Source organism: Podarcis gaigeae, assembly GCF_964106915.1.
Source record: "Podarcis gaigeae genome assembly, chromosome: 1".
Taxonomy (NCBI): domain Eukaryota; kingdom Metazoa; phylum Chordata; class Lepidosauria; order Squamata; family Lacertidae; genus Podarcis; species Podarcis gaigeae.
Window position 1 is genome coordinate 127,782,926 of NC_139678.1, and position 20,610 is coordinate 127,803,535.

The following is a 20,610-nucleotide window of genomic DNA, read 5'->3' on the forward strand; positions in this document are numbered from 1 at the left end:
CATCAGGGTCTTTTCCAGGGAGTCTTCTCTTCTCATGAGGTGGCCAAAGTCTTGGAGCCTCAGCTTCACGATCTGACCTTCCAGTGAGCACTCAGGGCTGATTTCCTTCAGAATGGATAGGTTTGATCTTCTTGCAGTCCATGGGACTCTCAAGAGTCTCCTCCAGCACCATAATTCAAAAGCATCTATTCTTTGGCAATCAGCCTTCTTTATGGTCCAGCTCTCACTTCCATACATCACTACTGGGAAAACCATAGCTTTTACTATACGGACCTTTGTTTCCAAGGTGGTGTCTCTACTTTTTAAGATGCTGTCTAGCTTTTTAAGATGGCTCTTACATTAGAAACATTCTGAATGTGCCATCAGAGTCTCTGTCTAGACTTGCCTCCCTCAACTGGGTGCTCTCCAAATGTTTTTGGGCTACAACTCCCATCAGCCTCGGAAGCTGGCTTAGGTTGGTGGGAGTTGTAGTCAGAAACATATGGAGGTCTCCAGGTTGCAGAGGATGCATTAATGGGTCATCCCATGAAATGGAGCGGAGGTCTTGGGTAGACAAAGGAAAATGCTTCTTTACAGAATGTGTCCTGCTTAGCTGCTTCCTCTCCCTAATACATAGGACGTGGGTGGCGCTGTGGGTTAAGCCACTGAGCCTAGGACTTGCCAATCAGAAGGTCGGTGGTTCGAATCCCCGTGACGGGGTGAGCTCCCGTTGCTTGGTCCCAGCTCCTGCCAACCTATCAGTTCGAAAGCACGTCAAAGTGCAAGTAGATAAATAGGTACCGCTCCGGCGGGAAGGTAAATGGCATTTCCAAAGTCATTTTTCCCTGACCCTTGTCCCCTTTTTATTTTTAAATGGCAATGCATGTAAAAGCTGAATGCACAAAAGCTCCGTAAGTTGAGGGCTTCCTGTAGTTAGCTTGGAGGAAGCGTTCAGAGGCAAAAGATATTAGAGTATCTGGAAGGTTTAGGTGGTTTGTACTGTTAGGTAGACTGGGACGCGGGTGGTGCTGTGGGTTAAGCCACTGAGCCTAGGACTTGCCGATCAGAAGGTTGGCGGTTCGAATCCCCGTGACGGGGTGAGCTCCCGTTGCTCGGTCCCAGCTCCTGCCAACCTAGCAGTTGAAAAGCACGTCAAAGTGCAAGTAGATAAATAGGTACCGCTCCGGCAGGAAGGTAAATGGCATTTCCATGTGCTGCTCTGGTTCGCCAGAAGCGGCTTAGTTATGCTGGCCACATGACCCGGAAGCTGTATGCCGGCTCCCTCGGCCAATAAAGCGAGATGAGCGCCGCAACCCCAGAGTCGGCCACGACTGGACCTAATGGTCAGGGGTCCCTTTACCTTACCTCCCTAATACAGGGGTCAGCAAACGTTTTCAGCAGGGGTCTAGTTTACTGTCCCTCAGACCTTGTAGGGGGCTGGACAATATTGGGGGGGGGGGGAAATGAACAAATTCTTATGCACACTGTGCACACCAGGCAGGCCCCATAGATAACCCACAGATGCATTTGAAAAGGACACATTCCATGCAAGAGCACCAGGCAGGCCAGACAGTACTGCAGATGATAAAAATTAAAATTATTTTTTTTTCTTACCTGCACTGATGGTAGTCATTGTTTAGATGGGGGTCCTCGCCTGGGGTTGGTGCTGCGTTGTGGCCTGCTGGGCCTCCTGCTGCCGGCACCTCTTCCGCACTGTGGGGGTGGGATGGGGGCCCTCCCGCTGGCAGCGGAGGCCGCTGCGCAGCCAGCGAGGAGAGCTCCAGACTGCCCACAGGAGCTCCAGGGCGGTGGCAGCAGCAGCGGAGGGAAGATGAGCGGCATGAAATGGTTGGCTCCAGAGAAGGGCTGCAAAAAATGGCACTCAGCCAGCTCAGCCTAGCTCCCTTCCTCCTCTAGGCAGGGCAGGGAGAAGCCAGGAGGGAGGGAGGGAGGAGGCGCTGCCGCTGTGTGAGGGAGAGGGGGAAAAGATGGCGCCGCAGAAAAAAATATGAACAGAATCCTCACACTGATCCACAGACAGTTGACGGGCCGGATCCTGAAGGCAATTGGGTCTGATCCAGCCCACGGGCCTTAGTTTGCTGACCCTTGCCCTAATGAAGCTGCGATCCTAAACAGATTTAAATGGGATTTCCCCCTCCCTCAGTAAACATGCATGGGATTGCAGTTCTGGGAGTGAGGGGCTAGAAAATGGTTGAGAGTCTCATCTGGGTTTTGTAAGCATATGTGGCATGCTGTAAAAATGCAGAACGTGGGGCAGAAAATCTGAAGCTATTAGAATTTCAAGGCGTGCGAATTTTGTTGCTCTTGCAAGCTCAAGCCGGCCAATCCTATTTGTCTCCTGTTTGTGCCTTATGTAAGACTCGCATGTGTGTTTTGCTGGGATTCTGTGGGAGTGCAAAACGTTGCATTTGGTGCAGAATTCAGGCTCCCGAGAAGCTGCTTGACTTCCATTTGATAGGAAAGCAAGGATCTCGGTCTTACGTGCTTGTGAAAATATGTGGCGATGCCTGGTGAAAGGTCAGAGCCCAGATGAGTTGTTGAATAAGGATTTTGAGTGGACGGGGGCAGGAATTTAGTCCCTTGCTTAGCTCCTCACCCTTCCTGTCATAGCGGACCCCAAATAACAATAATTGTTATTCTGATATGCATACTATAGAGCGGTACCTCAGGTTAAGTACTTAATTCGTTCCGGAGGTCCGTACTTAACCTGAAACTGCTCTTAACCTGAAGTACCACTTTAGCTAATGGGGCCTCCTGCTGCCGCTGCGCCACCGGAGCATGATTTCTGTTCTCATCCTGAAGCAAAGTTCTTAATCTGAAGCACTATTTCTAGGTTAACAGAGTCTATAACCTGAAGTGTATGTAATCTGAGGTACCACTGTATATGTTTGGTTGCATGCAGAAGGTTAACTTGGTTTTCTTAAAAACAACACGACGCGGCTTGTATTTACATGAAAACCAATAAAATTTATTTGGGGAAAAAACACGTGGAGCACACACAACACTTTATAATTGTGGTACCTCGGATTACAGATGCTTCAGGTTACAGACTCCGCTAACCCAGACATAGTGCCTCGGGTTAAGAACTTTGCTTCAGGATGAGAACAGAAATTGTGCGGCAGCAGCGGGAGGCCCCATTAGCTAAAGTGTTACCTCAGGTTAAGAACAGTTTCAGGTTAAGAACGGACCTCCGGAACCAATTAAGTTCTTAACCAGAGGTACCACTGTATTGGTGCATTTTGTATAGCATTGCAAAGGAAAGTTGTTGGAATATGGGAAGTTGAAACTGAAAATTGAAATTACTGGACCTGCATTAGCCATGTCCATTAATTTCAGTAGGTGTGCTCTGATACAACCCTGAAATAAGAACAAACCCTAAATTTCAAGTGTTTGACAATACACCCTTTAACATTTGCAAACCTTCGAAAATGAGAATTTGTCTTGTTTGACAGCAACAAAACAAGGTTATTTCCCCCCTCTTTTAATCACAATCTTCGGTGCATCCCTGAGAGTTGAGCATTCCTAATTCTTCCCTCCTGGTATCTTGGTTTGTTTAGTCCTGGTCAGCAGATGACTGCCATCATAGGATGCCTTTAACCCATTTCGGACAAAGATAGCTAGGCTAGGAACAGCAGTGGTAATGGTGGCAGCACCGTGATAACAACGGGAGATAAGGAATGGATGGTACAGAACCAAGATGCTGGCGCAGGGAATGAACAGTTTGAAACTCATCCAGTATCATTTTGTCTGACTTTATTACCCAGCCTGCTAGTTAAACAGCATTGTCAATATTAAAAATATACTGTAGCAGCCAGACGGTGATCTTTCTCACCCTCCCATGTGTGTTACATTCAAGTCCTAAGAATGAGAAGATCAAAATACTTTTCAAGAATTGGTGGCTTTTGATCAACATCAGGCATAGGCAAACTCAGCCCTCCAGTTTTTTGGGGGGACTACAACTCCCATGATCCCTAGCAAACAGGACCAGTGGTCAGGAATGATGGGAATTGTAGTCCCAAAGCATCTGGAGGGCCGAGTTTACCTATGCCTGATCAACATCATCAAATGTTGGCGTAGCCCCTATTATTTCTGCAGCGATCAAAGTTTCGCTCCAGTTCCCCCATCCCATCCTGGCTTGGACAAACCATCGTTTGCCTCTAGGCCACAATTAGAGAACAAACTGAGTTTGTGCAAAACGTAGCTCAGTTTGAACATAATAGCATGCTATGGTTTTCCTGAGCCATAAAAGGACCCCTGACCATTAGGTCCAGTCGTGACCGACTCTGGGGTTGCTGCGCTCATCTCGCTTTATTGGCCGAGGGAGCCGGTGTACAGCTTTCGGGTCATGTGGCCAGCATGACTAAGCCACTTCTGGCGAACCAGAGCAGTGCACGGAAACGCCGTTTACCTTCCCGCCAGAGCGGTACCTACTTGCACTTTTTGGGGTGCTTTCGAACTGCTAGGTTGGCAGGAGCAGGGACCGAGCAACGGGAGCTCACCCCGTTGCGGGGATTCGAACCGCCGACCTTCTGATCGGCAAGTCCTAGGCTCTGTGGTTTAACCCACAGCGCCACCCGCCTCCCTTTCCTGAGCCATAGGGAATCAATTAGACCATGGAAACCTGCATGGATTCAGTTGGGTCATTGGCATGTGAACTGAGCCATTGGCTGTGTTCACATGTAATGCTTAGCCACATGTAACACTGTTGATATGAGCAGGAAGGCACTTTCATGAGCCTAGGGCCCTTACACCTCTCCCCCTACAGCACAGTTGGGAAGAGGAGAGCTTTGGCAGAGCTTCAGCTTCCAGAAAACCTGTCCTATTGTTGAGTACAAACCATGGATTGTGGTTTAAAACATACCCCGATAAGCTCTGAAACAAGCTAGTTTCAAGCCATGGGTTACGAAACTGGACTGTTTTGAAACTTATCAGAGAATCACTGTAGAGGAAGAAGAAGAGTTTGGATTTGATATCCCGCTTTATCACTACCCTAAGGAGTCTCAAAGCGGCTAACATTCTCCTTTCCCTTCCTCCCCCACAACAAACACTCTGTGAGGTGAGTGGGGCTGAGAGACTTCAGAGAAGTGTGACTAGCCGAAGGTCACCCAGCAGCTGCATGTGGAGGAGTGGAGATGCGAACCTGGTTCACCAGATTACGAGACTACCACTCTTAGAAACTGGGATAGGAATGCTAGGAGCCACATTGTCCCTGGGACCTAGGTTGTGGGCACCCAAACAAAATGTCTAGTTGCCTTTTTGTTTTTCTGGTAGCCCTGCTACCAAACCAGGCAGCCCCGCAGCAAAAATGGCATCTCCATCCAGTTGCAAAAGGCTGGTTGCCAGTCGCAAAATGTGACTGGCGCCCGCTAATTTCGAACCCTGGTTGGAAAGATCCCTGAGGCTCATCTAGTCCAATGCAGGAATATGCAGCAGTCCCATCATGGCTTAGTATTGCTTGGAAGAGCAGCTGCTGAGTTGCAGAGCCATTTCTGGGCAAATCCTGAATGTGTCCCCAAACTGAAAAGCCATGCTTTTTGTCTCTGCTTGGTGGAGTGCTTTTTCAGACCTCTTAAGCTTGAAAGAAAATAGACAACCTATTTATTATTTTTTGCTTCTTAGATGCCATGCCCTTTTGTTTAGGCAACTGCTCTACAAAATCCTTTAAAACGTTATCTAATTACAGTTTTGCCATGACCTGTAATTCTGTAAGTAGCACTATGTTTGGATTTTATTTTACATTGTGATTCCAGTTTTGCCATGGCAAATACAGTCATACCTTGAGTTGAAGTAGCTTCGTGTTGAGCGTTTTCGGGTTGCGCTCCACGGCGATCCGGATGTAACGGAACGCATTACTTCTGGGTTTCGCCGCTTGCGCATGTGCAGATGCTCAAAATGACATCACGCGTCAAAGCGGTGAATCGCAACCCTCGCACGTGCAGACACGGGTTGCATTCGCTTCAAGATGCAACCGGGGCTCCGAAACAGATCCTGTTTGCATCCAGAGGTACCACTGTAGTATGTATGAAATGAAGAATCCAGCTGTGCCTTTTTACAATATTGTAAGTAAAGGGACCCCTGACCGATAAGTCCAGTCGTGGCCGACTCTGGGGTTGCTGCGCTCATCTCGCTTTACTGGCCGAGGGAGCCGGCGTACAGCTTCTGGGTCATGTGGCCAGCATGACTAAGCTGCTTCTGGCGAACCAGAGCAGCGCACGGAAACGCGATTTACCTTCCCGCTGGAGTGGTACCTGTTTATCTACTTGCACTTTGTCGTCCTTTTGAACTGCTAGGTTGGCAGGAGCAGGGACCGAGCGACGGGAGCTCACCCCATCGTTGGATTCGAACCGCCGACCTTTTGATCGGCAAATCCTAGGCTCTGTGGTTTAACCCACAGCGCCACCAGCATCTCTTACAATATTGTAGTGGAGCACCAAAACCTGACATTTCCCTTATAACCTCTTAATGAGCTAATGCCAGGCTTGCTGAGTGACAAGTATATTGTTTTGTGGTCTGTTGCTTAACCTTGCTTAGGGACCTCCACTTCCTGTTCAGCTTGGCAAACAAGGAAGACTGTTTTCTCCAACCTTGTGCCTTCTAGATATTTTTTGGACTACAACTCCCATCAGCCCTAGCTAGCACAGCCATGCTGTTTGGTAGTCCAAAGCATCAAGAGAGAACCTGGTTTGTGAAGGCTGCTTTACTGAAGCCCAGGGAATTAAAATACCGAAGTCCTGTGAATTCGGAAATACTGTCCAACTGGTTGAATTAAAATCAGTCCCATAGCCATAATAAGATCTCTAGTTATTTGGAAGAGCACGGCTCCAGTCTAGCTCTATGACTAAATTATGATCAAATTTGCAAGATTTTGGACAGATTGGAGTATTCAGGGTTTATGGTGAAAAAATGTGAGCTGCTGAACTACAGAATTCCTTTTTTTAAAAAAAGAGTAAGAACATAACAGCTGTACTGGATCACACCAAAGGCTTTATCTCAGGGGTAGGTCATACGGTACCCTCCAGTGGTGTGCTGTCAGTGGACTAGGGGGACTAGGCTGGTTCCCTAAATGTTCCCCTGGCACCTCCTTCCCAAAGCCTGGGAAGCTTCTCCCCAGCTTAGGGAGGGAGGCACGATGCTCCGATCGGTCCAAGAGCCTTCCCACCACCTTCCCAAAGCCCTCCTGCTTTTGGGAAGGAGGCAGGAGGGCTCCAGTATCTGGCCAAAGCCCTGGCGCCTCCTTTGCTAAGATTCCCGGCTTAGGGAAGGAAACATGATGCTGTTCCAATGTGCAAGGTCACCCTAACTGTTGTCCTACGGAAAAAATTAACTGCATGCCACTGGTACCCTCCTGAAACTGTCAGACTCCAGCTCCCATCAGCCCCAGCCAGCATGGTCAATGGTAAGGGATGATGGGCATCATAATATAACAGCTGAGCATCGTGTCAGCTCCCCCTGCCTTATCTAGTCCACCATTCCCTCCCCACCATGGCCAACCGGATGCTTAGGAGAAGCCCTCAAGTATGCTCACCTCTCTCTTTGCTGCATAATAAACAAGATACAAGTATCCTAACAAGTTCTATATAGCATCGCTATGAGTACTTTCAGAGATTCCAAGCATAGTTGTTTGGAGCTGTGTAGTACACTGCTAATTGCTCTTTCTGCTACTTGTTTCCAGGGAACACACCTAAAGGCACCCACTTGCCGTAGCTCGGCCTCTTGTTCTCTTTAACAAGCACTTAATGCATGGAATTATGGGTAACGATCCAGCCTGCAGCCCTGGCCACTGCTTCTCCCCCTTCCCCACTGCTTCTATTTATTAACTTTGACATTCCTCTTGACTGAAAGCAGCTATACCACTTTCCAGGAGATCACTAGCTCTACTTGAAATTGGGAGCTTTTCTTCTCTAAATTAGGATGTGCCTTTTCTGGCTTTTGGTGACAGCAGGGAGTTTGCAAATGCGGACTGCCTGTTGTAAAACAGAAGCCTTACTTGGGTGCCCATTCTCCTCCTTCCACCCTACACAACTCGATTCCAAAAGTGTGACGGGGAAAGCAAGGCTACACTCATTGGTCCCACCTGCTGTTGTGTCCTGGGTAGAGCTGTGAAGGTCTGGGGGAAAGATGGACAATTTTGGATGGAAAACTGTTTCCTCCCCAATTTTTCTGTTGCCGCCATATTTAGGACACTGGCAGAAGAATGGGAAAGTGTGGTTTTTTTTGTGTGTGTGTGTGTGTGTGTGTGTGTGTATAGATTCCCCCCCCCCCATACATTTTTCCATCCCCTACCCCCAAGTCTTCACATCTCTAGTCTCCGTTGGCTTGGCCTGCCAACTTGCATGGATTGATCAGCAAACTTCGAACTGCAGGGAAGCTGCTGTGCTCTTGTAGGAACCACGTGTGAGATAGAAACTTGATCGCACAGGAATTATTTTGGAATTTAAGATGCTCCTTGAATTATCTGTGAGTCGATACTGGAGCAATGTGATTGACCTAGCTCAGGGGTAGCTAACGTGGTACCTATTAGAAGTTGTTGGACTATGACTCCTATTAAAGCATTGGCCATGTTGACTGGGGCTGAAGAATAACCTTTTCAGATTACCTGTGTGATTTGTGACATCACACCCAGGAAAAGTAGCACCAAGCCTTTGTGGTGGTTACTATGACTGTAGTTCAACATTGGTTTATATTGAAACAGACCGGTGTCTTACATGGAAGTTTCCATTTCCTTAGGAGTCGAGTTTATTTCTTGGACACATTGCCACGTAGGTGAATGGGCTGATTTGTCAGCTGCGGTAGTCAGAAATGATTTTTTAAAAGCAACACAACACTCTAGTGAAGGACTCCTGTTTACTCTGGAAGTGAGTCACCCTCCTGTTCTGTTTTTTCTTCTTCTCCCGAAGAAGTGTTTCTATTTTAGAATAGTCTTTTGATGTCTGTCCCTGTCTTTGAGCAAAGATTCCTTATCCTCATGGTTGATGCTGAGAGCATGACTACTTTTTGTCAGTGAGAGGCCAAGAGATGCTTCAGTGGATTCTAGAAGGAGCACAAGTTCCCCGTAATGTATAGAAGGAAATTTATTACATTTGCCTGTAGCCATTGCCTTGTGGGACATCTTTGAGAGAAGAAAAGGCTAAGAAGTAAACCATATGAAAATCCAGAGTGGAAAGCCAAAGATGGTTGGATGGTATCTTGTATGTGACCTGCAGCCAAGCCGGTGCCAAAGGTATTGCTCTGCTTTCCTTTAGACCACATCTGCGAGGCCAAGAGTGGAGTTTTGTTGTCTGGTCAGCCCAGGACCTTCCTACACACTGCCTAGGCTTGCACCCTGGAGAGGTCACTTACCATATTTTTCGCTCTATAGGACGCACTTTCCCCCCTCCAAAAATGAAGGGGAAATGTGTGTACGTCCTATGGAGCGAGTGCAGGCTTTGACCGAAGCCTGGAGAGCGAGAGGGGTCGTAGCGCACCAACCCCTCTCGCTCTCCAGGCTTCAGGCAGCTATCCGCAAGCCTTCAGGCTCCAAAAGCTTGCAGATAGCAGCCTGTTCTGGGGGGCTGGGGTCGGGGGAAGCCCGGGCTTCCCCCGTCCCCAGCCCCACAAGCTCTGGGAGCAGCGGCGAGGTTGCACGCAATCTTGCCGCCACTCCTGGACCTGTTCTGGGGTCAGGGGAAGCTCAGGCTCCCCCCCCCCCCAGCCCCGCGGCTGGGGGAAAATAATATTTTTTCTTTATTCCCCCCCCCCCCTAAAAACTAGATGCGCCCTATGGTCTGGTGTGCCCTATAGAGCGAAAAATACGGTAGATGCTGCTTATGCCACAGAAACAATGCAGGAGGAAGCAGCAGTTACGAGCTACCGGTCTCTGCAGCCACAGCAGGTGCTGTGATTCTCCAGTGGATTGTCTTTGCCCCAGATGCACACTCCAGTGGTCTCTCAAGACAGACGGGTGCCAACAACACGGCTTTAAAAAAATGGTTGCAATTAATTCTCCAGGTCCCTGTGTTCCATACAGCTTCTCTTGAAATTCATTCAGGTGCTTTTGCTTGGGTAGATGAAGATGGTGACTCAAGGCTCTCAAACCACTTGAGAAGGGATGGGAATTTTGGAGGCGATTCGCCATGCAAATGCAAACCCGATAAAGCAGATTGTGGGACTTGCCAATGCCCACAAGTTTGAGAGCTGCTCCGCCCAAGTCTTTATGTGGTTGACTTCCACAGGAGCTTTTTCGGCTTTCTGCAAACTGTGTTCAGCTTCTTGCAGCAATGGTAGTGCTAAATCATGGCAGAGAGACGTATTGTGAGAGAAGTACCCAGTAGCACGAGAGATTGCTGTGACTGTTCCACTCAAAGTGGTGGACTAGCTGTGATCACCATGGAACTTGGCATGGTTCCAGTGGCCAGCATGGGAAACTAAATTAGCTTAATGCATGAATATGTGGCCTTCTGGAGAAGACCTTTCAGCTGCTTTGCACCTCCCCTGTGTTTTCTACTCCTGCTCTGCTCCAAGCTAAGCTAAGGTTTGGCTTAGCGTGTCGTCCAGACTTGGGCTCATGCTTAAGCTCTTTGCTCACTGGCTATGAGCTGCAGCCAAAGTTTATTCTTGGCCAGCCGTGACACAATGACGTCTGACTGTCATTGGCAAAAATGACCACCTCGACATTCTCTTAGTTGGCTCTGCTCAGTGGCTCCCTAGCCTTCCCTTCTGCTCTGCCCCACTCTTTATTTTGTCTGCCTTCTGCCAAAAAGATGTTCTTTCTTATACCTTCAAGCTAAGCTATAACATCTAAGGATATGTTAAAGACAAGAAGCTGTGTCTACAGAGTCAGATACTTCGTCCATCTAGCTCTGAACTGTTGCTGGTAGCAGCTTTGAGGTTTCTTGTTGCTAGGTCTTTTCCAGTCCTGCTTCCTGAGATCTGTTGTCAACTGAAGAAAGGAGAGATTGACCTTCTGTCCTTTTAAGCTTGCATTTGTTCTACCACTGTAAGCTCATCCATTCCATCTCATAGTGGCTGGAGAAACCCAGCCAGATGGGTGAGGTATAAATAATATAATAAATCAATACTAAGATTATCATCATCATCATCTCATAGCCTGTCTTGGGGACCCAACAGGTCAATCTCCTTGTCTTCCTCCCAATTTATTGGATATGGTTATAAAAAAGTTGTATGAAGTTGCTGATGTCGTATTATGTTTTATTTTATTTTGAGTGTTTTGGGAAGTGGAATCTCTGGAGAATGCTCAGTCTTGTTAGGGAATATCTCAGCGTCAGGGCAGCAGTGTCAGGAAGCAGAGTGGTATTCTGGGAAGTTTAAAGTGACCTCAACACCAAGTAATACATGATTATGGCAGGAAACTTGGGGGGCACGAATGGGGCAGCATTGGACACACACATTTACAAATGCTTCCAGAAGAAAAATTAACTTTTAAAATCTGTTTGCCTTCGCAGAAAGACCCAGACTACTTGAAGCTCTGGTTGGACAGTTTTGTTTCTAGTTACGAACAGTTTTTGGATGTGGATTTTGAAAAGCTGCCCACTAGGTATGTAGAAATAATAGTTCTTTGTGTTGATGCCTAAAAGTGATATGGCTGATTTAATAAGTATGTGTGTGTTGATATATGCCATCTCTTTGGGACTTCTCTACATTGTGGCTGTGCTGTGTGCAGACATTTTGCTCGACAGAAGTGCAATGAAAACTTAGTGGCTGCATCCATATGATATACCGTATTTTTCGCTCTATAGGACATACTTTTCCCCCTCCAAAAATTAAGGGGAAATGTGTGTGCGTCCTATAGAGCGAATGCAGGCTGCGCGGCTAAGCCCTAAGCCAGAACAGGGAGACGGAGCACTGCGGAGCGCTCCGTCTCGCTATTCTAGCTTGCGGACAGCTGCACAAAGCCTCAGCGGGGTGCCTTCACCCCACTGCCCTGCGAAGGCTACGAAGGCTGTACGAAGGTGGGGGGAAGGGTGCAACACTTCCCCCCCCGTCAGCCCCACAAGCTCGGGGGGCAGCGGGAAGGCGGCACGCCGCCTTTGCGCTGCTCCCCAACCTGGTCTTTGAGGCTGGCGGTGAACGCACCTTGTTTTAGAGGGGGAGAACAAGAAAAAAAATTTCTCTCTCTTCTCCCCCTCCTATGGTCCTATAGAGCAAAAAATACGGTAATAAACCATGGGTTTGTGTGACATACACAAGCTGGAATGAGTTATGGGCCTTCATGCTTCCCTCCTTTCCTCACATGGCAGGGTGGAGAGGAGTTGGGCTGTGTTTCCTCTTGTGGGTCACAAATTTGATAAGTTTCAGAACGCAAAGAGTAGGAATGAGCGGATAACAGGCTCTTCTTAAGTTTTTTACATGGAATCTCTGCTTGTTGGGTGAACTATAGAGAGTGGTTTATTAACAAAATCAGGTTAGTTAAAAAGCCAGCTTCAGAAACCACGGTTTGAAGTTCTGCCAAATTCCTGTTCCCAGGTGCTCTTTTGGGCTCCTTCTGCCTTTATCTGCCACGCCAATTATGGCCACTACAAACTTTTACATTTCGCAGTTTGCTCTCAAACATGACTGAACTGTGTAATTAACTTCCAGTGGAATCGCTACCAATCCCTAGGTTTTCTCAGGTCAGCTGCTGGTTAAATCAAAGGGGAACCAGCAGTAACCCAAAGTAAATTTTCAGTGTGAATAAGCCCTGTGTTTACGTGTTTAACCCCCACCCCACTTGTTCCACACTGGTATTTCTTGATTGTCCTGGTGTTCATTCTTTAAAAATGGGCTTTGAACTGCCAAATTACAGAGCCAGGTAAACATTCTTGTTTGCGGTGAACCAGGAAATGACCTCAGGATGTGATTTCAGCTGCATAGTCATAGACACATTTACTCAGAAGTCAGTTCCCACCATGTCTAGTGGGGTTTACTCCCTAAGGAAGGATGCTTAGGATCCTGGCCTTGGTTTGCTTTCGATGATGACCATTGAATCAACCTTTTGATTGATTAAACCTGTTCAACAGCAACAGTGGTAGACGTATTTCCGCTTACCTGAGACTGAACCCAAACACCGACACCAAATCATAAGCAGACTTTAAACCCATGGCTGGTGGGCTTGCATTTGTCACAGGAGGTTGTGGTTTTGTGCAAACCCATCATAGATTCCTGAGATTGAGAGGATGAGACGCATTACCAGTAGACCATGACAGGTGTGGTTTTAGCAATAATGTTACAAAGGGGTATGTAAAAATGGATTGTTAACAGGTGAAAATGTAAAGTTACAATATATTAAGATAAAATATCAAGATAAAAGCAAAAATGGTAAGGACTTGCTGAAACAACTATTGAATTAGAATACAAAAAAGGGAGGTGTGAGGAGGTCAGGGAAACAAGTAAATGAAAGACAGGACATGGAAAGACTGATTTGTTTTTAATTGTTTTTATTTTTCTGTATTTTGTATTTTTTCCTTTTTTTCCTTTTTTTCTTCTTTTCATTTTTGTAACTTCTTTGAAACTTTAATAAATATTATTTTTTTAAAAAAGACAATGACAGGTGGACTAGGATGCTTAGCAGATTGTGAATACCTTTTTTTAAATAAAAGATTAAATGGATTTTGTGTCTCCCCCCCTTAACTAATAGTATTTTTTTTAAAGACGACATGAATGCATGAACAGTAGCTTCCCTCACCATTACTCTCCAGTGCTGTTACTGAGCGCTCAGTATAAAATCCGCTGTTTTCCTCTGAGATTAATGACGGGATTAAACTTGCGACCTAAAAAGAAAATCAGCATAGAGGAATGGACTTTTATTGCAGCAGATGAACAAGGGAAGATATCTAGGCAGCTAAAGACAAGGCGAGACTGTATAGAGTATTGGATAGCTGGCATCAAATAGCAAATTGCTTCCCATTATATCTTCTCTACATTGTGTTTTAGAGTATCATTTTTTTGCTGTCTGTAATAACCAGATTGCATAGGAAGAATGCCGTCTCTTAGAATACATTACAATGAAATGCTTACGAAGCATTGATGGTAGGAAGATTTGAAACGTGGAAGGACAGCAATTGATATGAATTACCGTGTTTTATACCTCGCTACATAGAAATCTAGTAGTTTCCTGTTGGTTTTCTTTTGTACAGTGTTACCTTGGTTTTCAAATCCATTCTGGAAGTCTGTTCTAAAACCAAAGCGTTCCAAAACCAAGGTGCGCTTTCCCAAAGAAAGTAAAGCAAAATGGATTAATCCATTCCAAACTTTTAAAAACAATCCCTAAAACAGCAATTCAACATGAATTTTACCATCTAACAAGACCATTGATCCATAAAATGAAAGGAGTAAAAAATGTACCTCAGTCACACAATCCATCAATCAGTAGTTGAACTGGGTTCTACACAGTCACAAAAAGAGCCACAAAAACACAAAATAAATAGCAAAAACAGACAAACCTCAGCATAACACTCAAATCGGAAATGTGGCACTCAAATCAGAAGTGTAACACTCAAACCGGAGCACGTTCAGCTTCCGAAAAAGGTTCGCAAACCGGAATACTTACTTCCGGGTTTGCAGTGTTTGGGTTCCAAGTTGTTTGAGTACCAAGGCGTTTGAGAACCAAGGTACCACTGTATAACAAATGTGGGGCAGCAACCATCCATTGGATCATTTCTGGCTCGCAGACCGAATGCAGGATGCAACCGATTGCACGCACTCATCCTGTGGTTTGCAGTCTTTGCTTTCGCGTAGCCTTCTCACCCGCCAATCCTGTCTCCTAGCAATCTTAATGCACCCCAGTCCTGAACACATTTCAAGGAAGTAAATTCTCTTGAAAAACCAGATGCTTGTTTCTAAGAAACACATTTCAGACCAGGATGTTTAGCGTGTCGTTTGTGGCTGTTTCTGCAGCCTCTGCTGGGGGGGGGGGGGGCAGCGGAGAGCAGGCAAGATTGAGCCCTCTGCGGTATAATAGATCTCTTGACAGCTGCGCTCAGGAGAATATGAAAGATTAATCCATTCTGCTGCTTTGTGTTTCCCAACGCAGCGATGGCATCTTGTTCTACTTACAATTGAAAGGATGAACCCTTGCCAGCTGGTTAAAAAAAGTCTGTTTTGTCTTCCTTCAGGGGAGCATTTTTCAGTTGCGAAAGGAATTTGAATATGCCAAGCCCTCGCCCTTCTAATTACGGTGTCAAGAGTATAAATAGAGAAATGCAGGTTTGCCTGCTATAAGGTGACGAGCTTTTCTAGAATCAAAATCCACGGAGAACTGACTAGTTTGGGGAACAATTGGCGGGCACAAATTGATTTTTACAACTGTAATTACTTCTGAAAACATTATATCTCATTGGACTTCTGGCCCTTCCAGTTAGCGTATAGGATTAGTATCCGGTCCGATCCATCTTAAATTAAATATTTGAATTCTACAAGAGAAGTAAGCACACGCTCCACTCTCTCCCGTTGAAACCGATGGAATTGAAAAGTGCTGAATTTCATGTGGATTACGCCCATTGTTAACCTGTTATGCCTTGCTTCTTCTGAATCAACAGTTTGGCATTTAGTGAGCCCTGGCAGCCTGTACATCTGCTGAAGGCTTTTTTATTCTTAAAGTCAAATATTTATTTAAAGTGTTAATTATAGGATTAAAGTGCAAGAGTCAATCTTACGTAATTTATTGGCATTATTACAATTTATTGGCCCTCTGGCAGTGAAATGTCTGGATACCATTGTATTGTGAAGTGCAGTAAAAGATGTTACGTGCATAAAATACGTTAGCGATTATTGCTGCTTGCCCTAGTGTGTGTGTGTGTTTTTTTTTTAAAAGCTCTCGGCTTTATTTTTAGGGTGGATGATGTCCCCCCGGGAATATCGCTGCTTCCTGATAACATCCTTCAGGTCTTGAGGCTCCAGTTGCTGCAGTGTGTCCAGAAATTGTCAGAAGGGCTAGAAGAACCACAACAGGCCTTGTCGCTTCTCCTGGTCAAATTCTTCATTATTCTTTGCCGGTATTTTATATTATTATTATAAAGAAACCTAGTTGACTTTTCAGAAGCCGGCTGGGGCGTGGAGTCTTTATGGGGAGATATTACCACTACTTCCCCCTCGCAGTTTGTTATCTTACCAATTCCCAACTTGTTAAGTGCCGGCATGGTTGCTCGAGAGTGAAGAGGCAAGACTCCCACCAACCTTTTCCTCAAGCCCCCTTGCCCAGATTGTCCGAAGCTTTGGGCTGGGCTGTCACCAATATGCTGATGATACTCAGCTCTATCTGCTGATGGATGGCCACACTGACTTGGCCCCGTAAATAGTAACACACTAGAAGTCCCGGGCCCTAAGGAAGTTAGATTAGCTTCAACCAGAGCCAGGGCCTTCTCAACACTGGCTCCGGGCTGGTGGAACGCTCTGCCTCATGAGACCAGGGCCCTGCAGGATCTGATTTCTTTCCGCAGGGCCTGTAAGACAGAGTTGTTCCGCCTGACCTTTGGCTTAGAATCAGTTTGATTCCCTCCCCCTCTTTCTTTTTTCATTCTCCTTTCTCCTCCTGTGATGATGCATTGTAATATTTTAATGTTTCAATATTTTAATGTTTTTTAAGTTGTATTCATTCAACTTGTTTTTATTGTTGCTTATTAGCCGCCCTGAGCCCGGCCTTGGCTGGAGAGGGCGGGGTATAAATAAAAATTATTATTATTATTAGTAGTAGTAGTAGTAGTAGTAATCCATGTCTGCTCAGTCGCTAGCAGAATCTGGGAGTGGGCGGTCCTTAACTTTCCCCAGCATAACAGTCTTTTGACCCCCATCCTTCTCCTCCCCTCTCTGAGCTTAAGCCTACTGCGCAGAGAGGGCGTTGGCAAAGGGGGACTTGCCTCCCCTTCACTTTGCTCAGGCTCGGTGTTGAGGCTCTCTCTAACATCCTCCGATCCCTGCATCCCTTCCCCACTAGAGGCGGAAGAGCTTCTTCCCCCCCGGAGGAAGAGCTGCTTCACCCAATCTTCGGAGGCTCCCTGTAACCCAGCTGCCCTTCCATCTCTCGCCTCTGAGCTGATGGCAGTTCCATACCTTCACTTTTTAACCTTCTCGATTCACGGCCCTCACTCCATGCTCCATTGTCAACAGCTCCTTCATCCTCAGAATCATGGAGCCGGGGCGAGGAACCCCAGGACCTCCAAACCTAAGGTTTCTCCCCAGGCCACGCCCTCCTTAGCCACGCCCCTCCTTAGCCACGCCCCTCACTGGCCCCTACCCTCCTATGGCATTTTTACCCAGCTGGAATGTGTCCTTGGGCCCTGACAATGCCTTTTGTTTGCCTGGGAGGGCTGTGTGTGCATTTGTAGAAACTGCCATGCAGGACAAGGGTGTCAAATTGGCCTCTGCTCCCCCAGAAGTTTGCCTAGAAGGAAATGTGGCCCTCAGCCTGGGAAAAAGCTCCCCCAGCTCTGACATGGAGCAGGGTCCGTCCTACAGAATTAGAGGTGGCTGTGTCCATCAGTGACGTATGGGCAGGACATCTGATGTGAAACAAGATTTACCCTGGTAAAGAGGAGGCTGAGATATGATGGCCACCTTCAGATATCTTGAGGGCTACATGGGAGATGGAGCAAGCTTGTTTTCTCCTGCTCTGGAGCGTAGAACCCAAAGCAATGGATTCAAGTTTTGAGAAAGGAGATTCTGACTAAGCACCGGGAAGAACTTTCTGACAATAAGAGATGTTTGGCATCGGAATGGTCTCCCTCATGAGGTTGTGGACTCTTCTTCCTCAGAAGTTTTAAAACAGAGTTTAGATGGCCATCTGTCATGGATGCTTTAATTTTGATTCCTGCATTACAGGGGGACTAGATCAGTGTTTCCCAACCTTTGGTCTCCAGCTGTTTTTGGACTACAATTCCCATCATCCCTGACCACTGGTCTTGCTAGCTAGGGATGATGGGAGTTGTAGTCCAAAAACAGCTGGAGACCAAAGGTTGGGAAACACTGGACTAGATGACTCTCTGGGTTCTGTCCAACTCTACAATTCTGTGATTCTTCCCTACTTCTGATTTTAGCCTCATCCAGTTTGGTTCCAAATACCTCAGTTGGGTTTCTTCTGTAGCTCAGGTGACCCTCACAAACGTTCTAAAACATAGAAAAAGGTGTAAAACACACACACAAAATGGTTGATGGTCCAATGTCTAAATCTACATGGAGTGTTGCTGTGAACCATTTTGATGCTATTTGGTGATGGAAAGAGGGATTTCAATTCCATTAATGATACGGTTTGCCATCAAGCGGCTTTGACTGGGTATAATTTCCATGTTTAAAGACAGCCTCTTAATGTGAGATTATTCTGTATTTTTATAACACGGTGCAGATTGTTTTGGGAAATCGTGATATACCATTATTTTGCTGCGCGTTAAATCATATTGGGCAGTTCTACCATGTCTTGCCACTCATGCCTTATTATTTCCCTTTCAGAAATTTGGCTAATGTGGAGGAGATTGGCACCTGTTCCTATATTAACCATGTCATTACGATGACTACACTGTATATTCAGCAGGTAGGTGAACCTGTAATTTGCTTAATTTGCTTTCTAGTCAGAAACTGGTGCTGCACTGAGAATAAACTCACCAACACTTGACTTGGCCATGTGCCTGTCACCTGCAACACAATTCATCTCTTTACAGTGGTAGCTCGCAAGACGAATGCCTCGCAAGACAAAAAACGCGCAAGACGAAAGAGTTTTCCGTTTTTTGAGTCGTTTCGCAAGACGAATTTGCCTATGGGCTTGCTTCGCAAGATGAAACGTCTTGCGAGTTCTTGTGAGTTTGTTTCCTTTTTTAAAAAGCCGCTAAGCCGTTAATAGCCGCTAAGCCGTTAATAGCCGCTAAGCCGCTAATAGCCGTGCTTCGCAAGACGAAGAAAGCGCAAGACGAAGAGACTCGCGGAACGGATTAATTTTGTCTTGCGAGGCACCACTGTATTTCCAAGTTCCATTTGGAGCGACAAAATTAATTCCACCACTAGAGTTCAGATTTAGTTTACTGGTTAGAACAGGCTTACCTGACGGTAGTGAGGTAGGAATGAGTTTCACAATAAGTTTTGTGAGAATTCTTGATTGCTTTTTATTTTTGTAGCCGTACTGCAATGGCAAAGGAATGCCTGAAAATTAATTTAGGGGGTAATTTATAAGGTGGCGAAAGGTCTGCTTTCTCAACATTGCATGGAGACCCTACAGCAGTGCTTTCCAAACGTTTTGTGTGGGCGACACACTTTTTAGACATCGTTTTGTGACACAGTAATTCAGTTTTGCATCATGTCGTGACACAGTAATTTAGTTTTACTAGCAAACCGGAGGTTAAACAAACCCCTTTCCAGCCCCGGGAGAAGGGTTTGTGTGATGCACCTACACACTGCAGCCAACACACTAATGTGCCGCGACACACAGTTTGGAAAGCTCTGCCGTACCAACTTGCCTAAAGTGTGTGGGGACTGCATGTGCCCCCCACCTCATTTTATAAAACCTCCAGTACTTGCTGAATGACCCCGTTTTCTGTCTCATTAGAGTTTCTTCCTTCTTGTTTGTTCCTTCCTTCTCCTGATCATGAGTGTGCGACACTAAAGTCAGAAAGGAATTACTTTCACTTGGTTTCTATGAGAGTAGTTACATAGGTATTTTGTACTAAAAATTGAAATAAAAAAATCCTCCATACCCTTTTGTTAAAAGAGTACAGTGGTACCTCAGGTTACATACGCTTCAGGTTACATACGCTTCAGGTTACACACTCCACTAACCCAGAAATAGTGCTTTAGGTTAAGGACTTTGCTTCAGGATAAGAACAGAAATCGGGCTCCAGCGGTATGGCAGCAGCAGGAGGCCCCATTATCTAAAGTGGTGCTTCAGGTTAAGAACAGTTTCAGGTTAAGTACAGACCTCCGGAATGAATTAAGTACTTAACCCGGGGTACCACTGTACTTGCCAAATAAATAGTGGTCAATTTTATCTTTAATCCCCTCCCCCATTAATTTTAAATATGTGATATGGTAGGATTCCACCCCCCCCAAAAAAAACCTCATCACAGCTTGCTGACAGAGAAATTCTTTTTAAAAAAATGCCGCAATAACTTATAATAATTGACTTCCATCAGCTGGCCTCTAGTCCATTTTGCAGGTTTCCTGTGCAGAAGGGGATTCCCGGAATTCACTAACTTTTTTTTTTTAAAAGCTCCCTCTGGTCACTCCCAAATTTAACAAGCAGTTTGGTGTAAGAACTGTGGGGGGAAATAAACAGAGAAAATTATACTGTGTGTGTGCCTCCAAGGCAATTTTCTCGTACTGCTATTTTAGCTGTATAATTTTTAGCATGTGCTTTGTACTTATTTTGGGTTTTCTGCACACCCCTCTGATATTTTATAATGCGAGTGGTTTAAACATCTTTTAAAAATAAAACAATTACGGGAGTTCTCACATCCTATTTCAAATTTGCTTTTTGGGCCTCTTCTGATTCTGGCCGCCTGGCAACCCTGTCAGATGGGTTGGCCACAAATAATAAAAATATTTATTTTTTATCATCATCATCATCATCATCGTCATCATCATCATCATCTTGGGACTGGCCAGTAGGGAGGCCTATGGGAAGAGGCAAGGACATGGGAGATAAAACCTTAATATCCC

General features: G+C 45.9%; 1 protein-coding gene across 5 annotated transcripts in view; it reads left to right on the forward strand.

Moving 5' to 3' along the window:
• Positions 1-20,610, forward strand: part of NBEAL1 (neurobeachin like 1) — a gene marked incomplete at its 3' end in the record, with an annotated part of 139,512 nt that overhangs the window by 17,285 nt on the left and 101,617 nt on the right. For all 5 annotated transcript variants that reach the window (XR_014556167.1, XM_083702591.1, XM_083702589.1 and 2 more), the window contains exons 3-5: positions 11,442-11,533; positions 15,807-15,968; positions 18,415-18,496. Coding sequence is in view for 4 of the 5 variants with exons in the window: in XM_083702591.1 (XP_083558717.1) it covers positions 11,442-11,533; positions 15,807-15,968; positions 18,415-18,496 (336 nt within the window). The remainder of the gene's footprint in view (positions 1-11,441; positions 11,534-15,806; positions 15,969-18,414; positions 18,497-20,610) is intronic.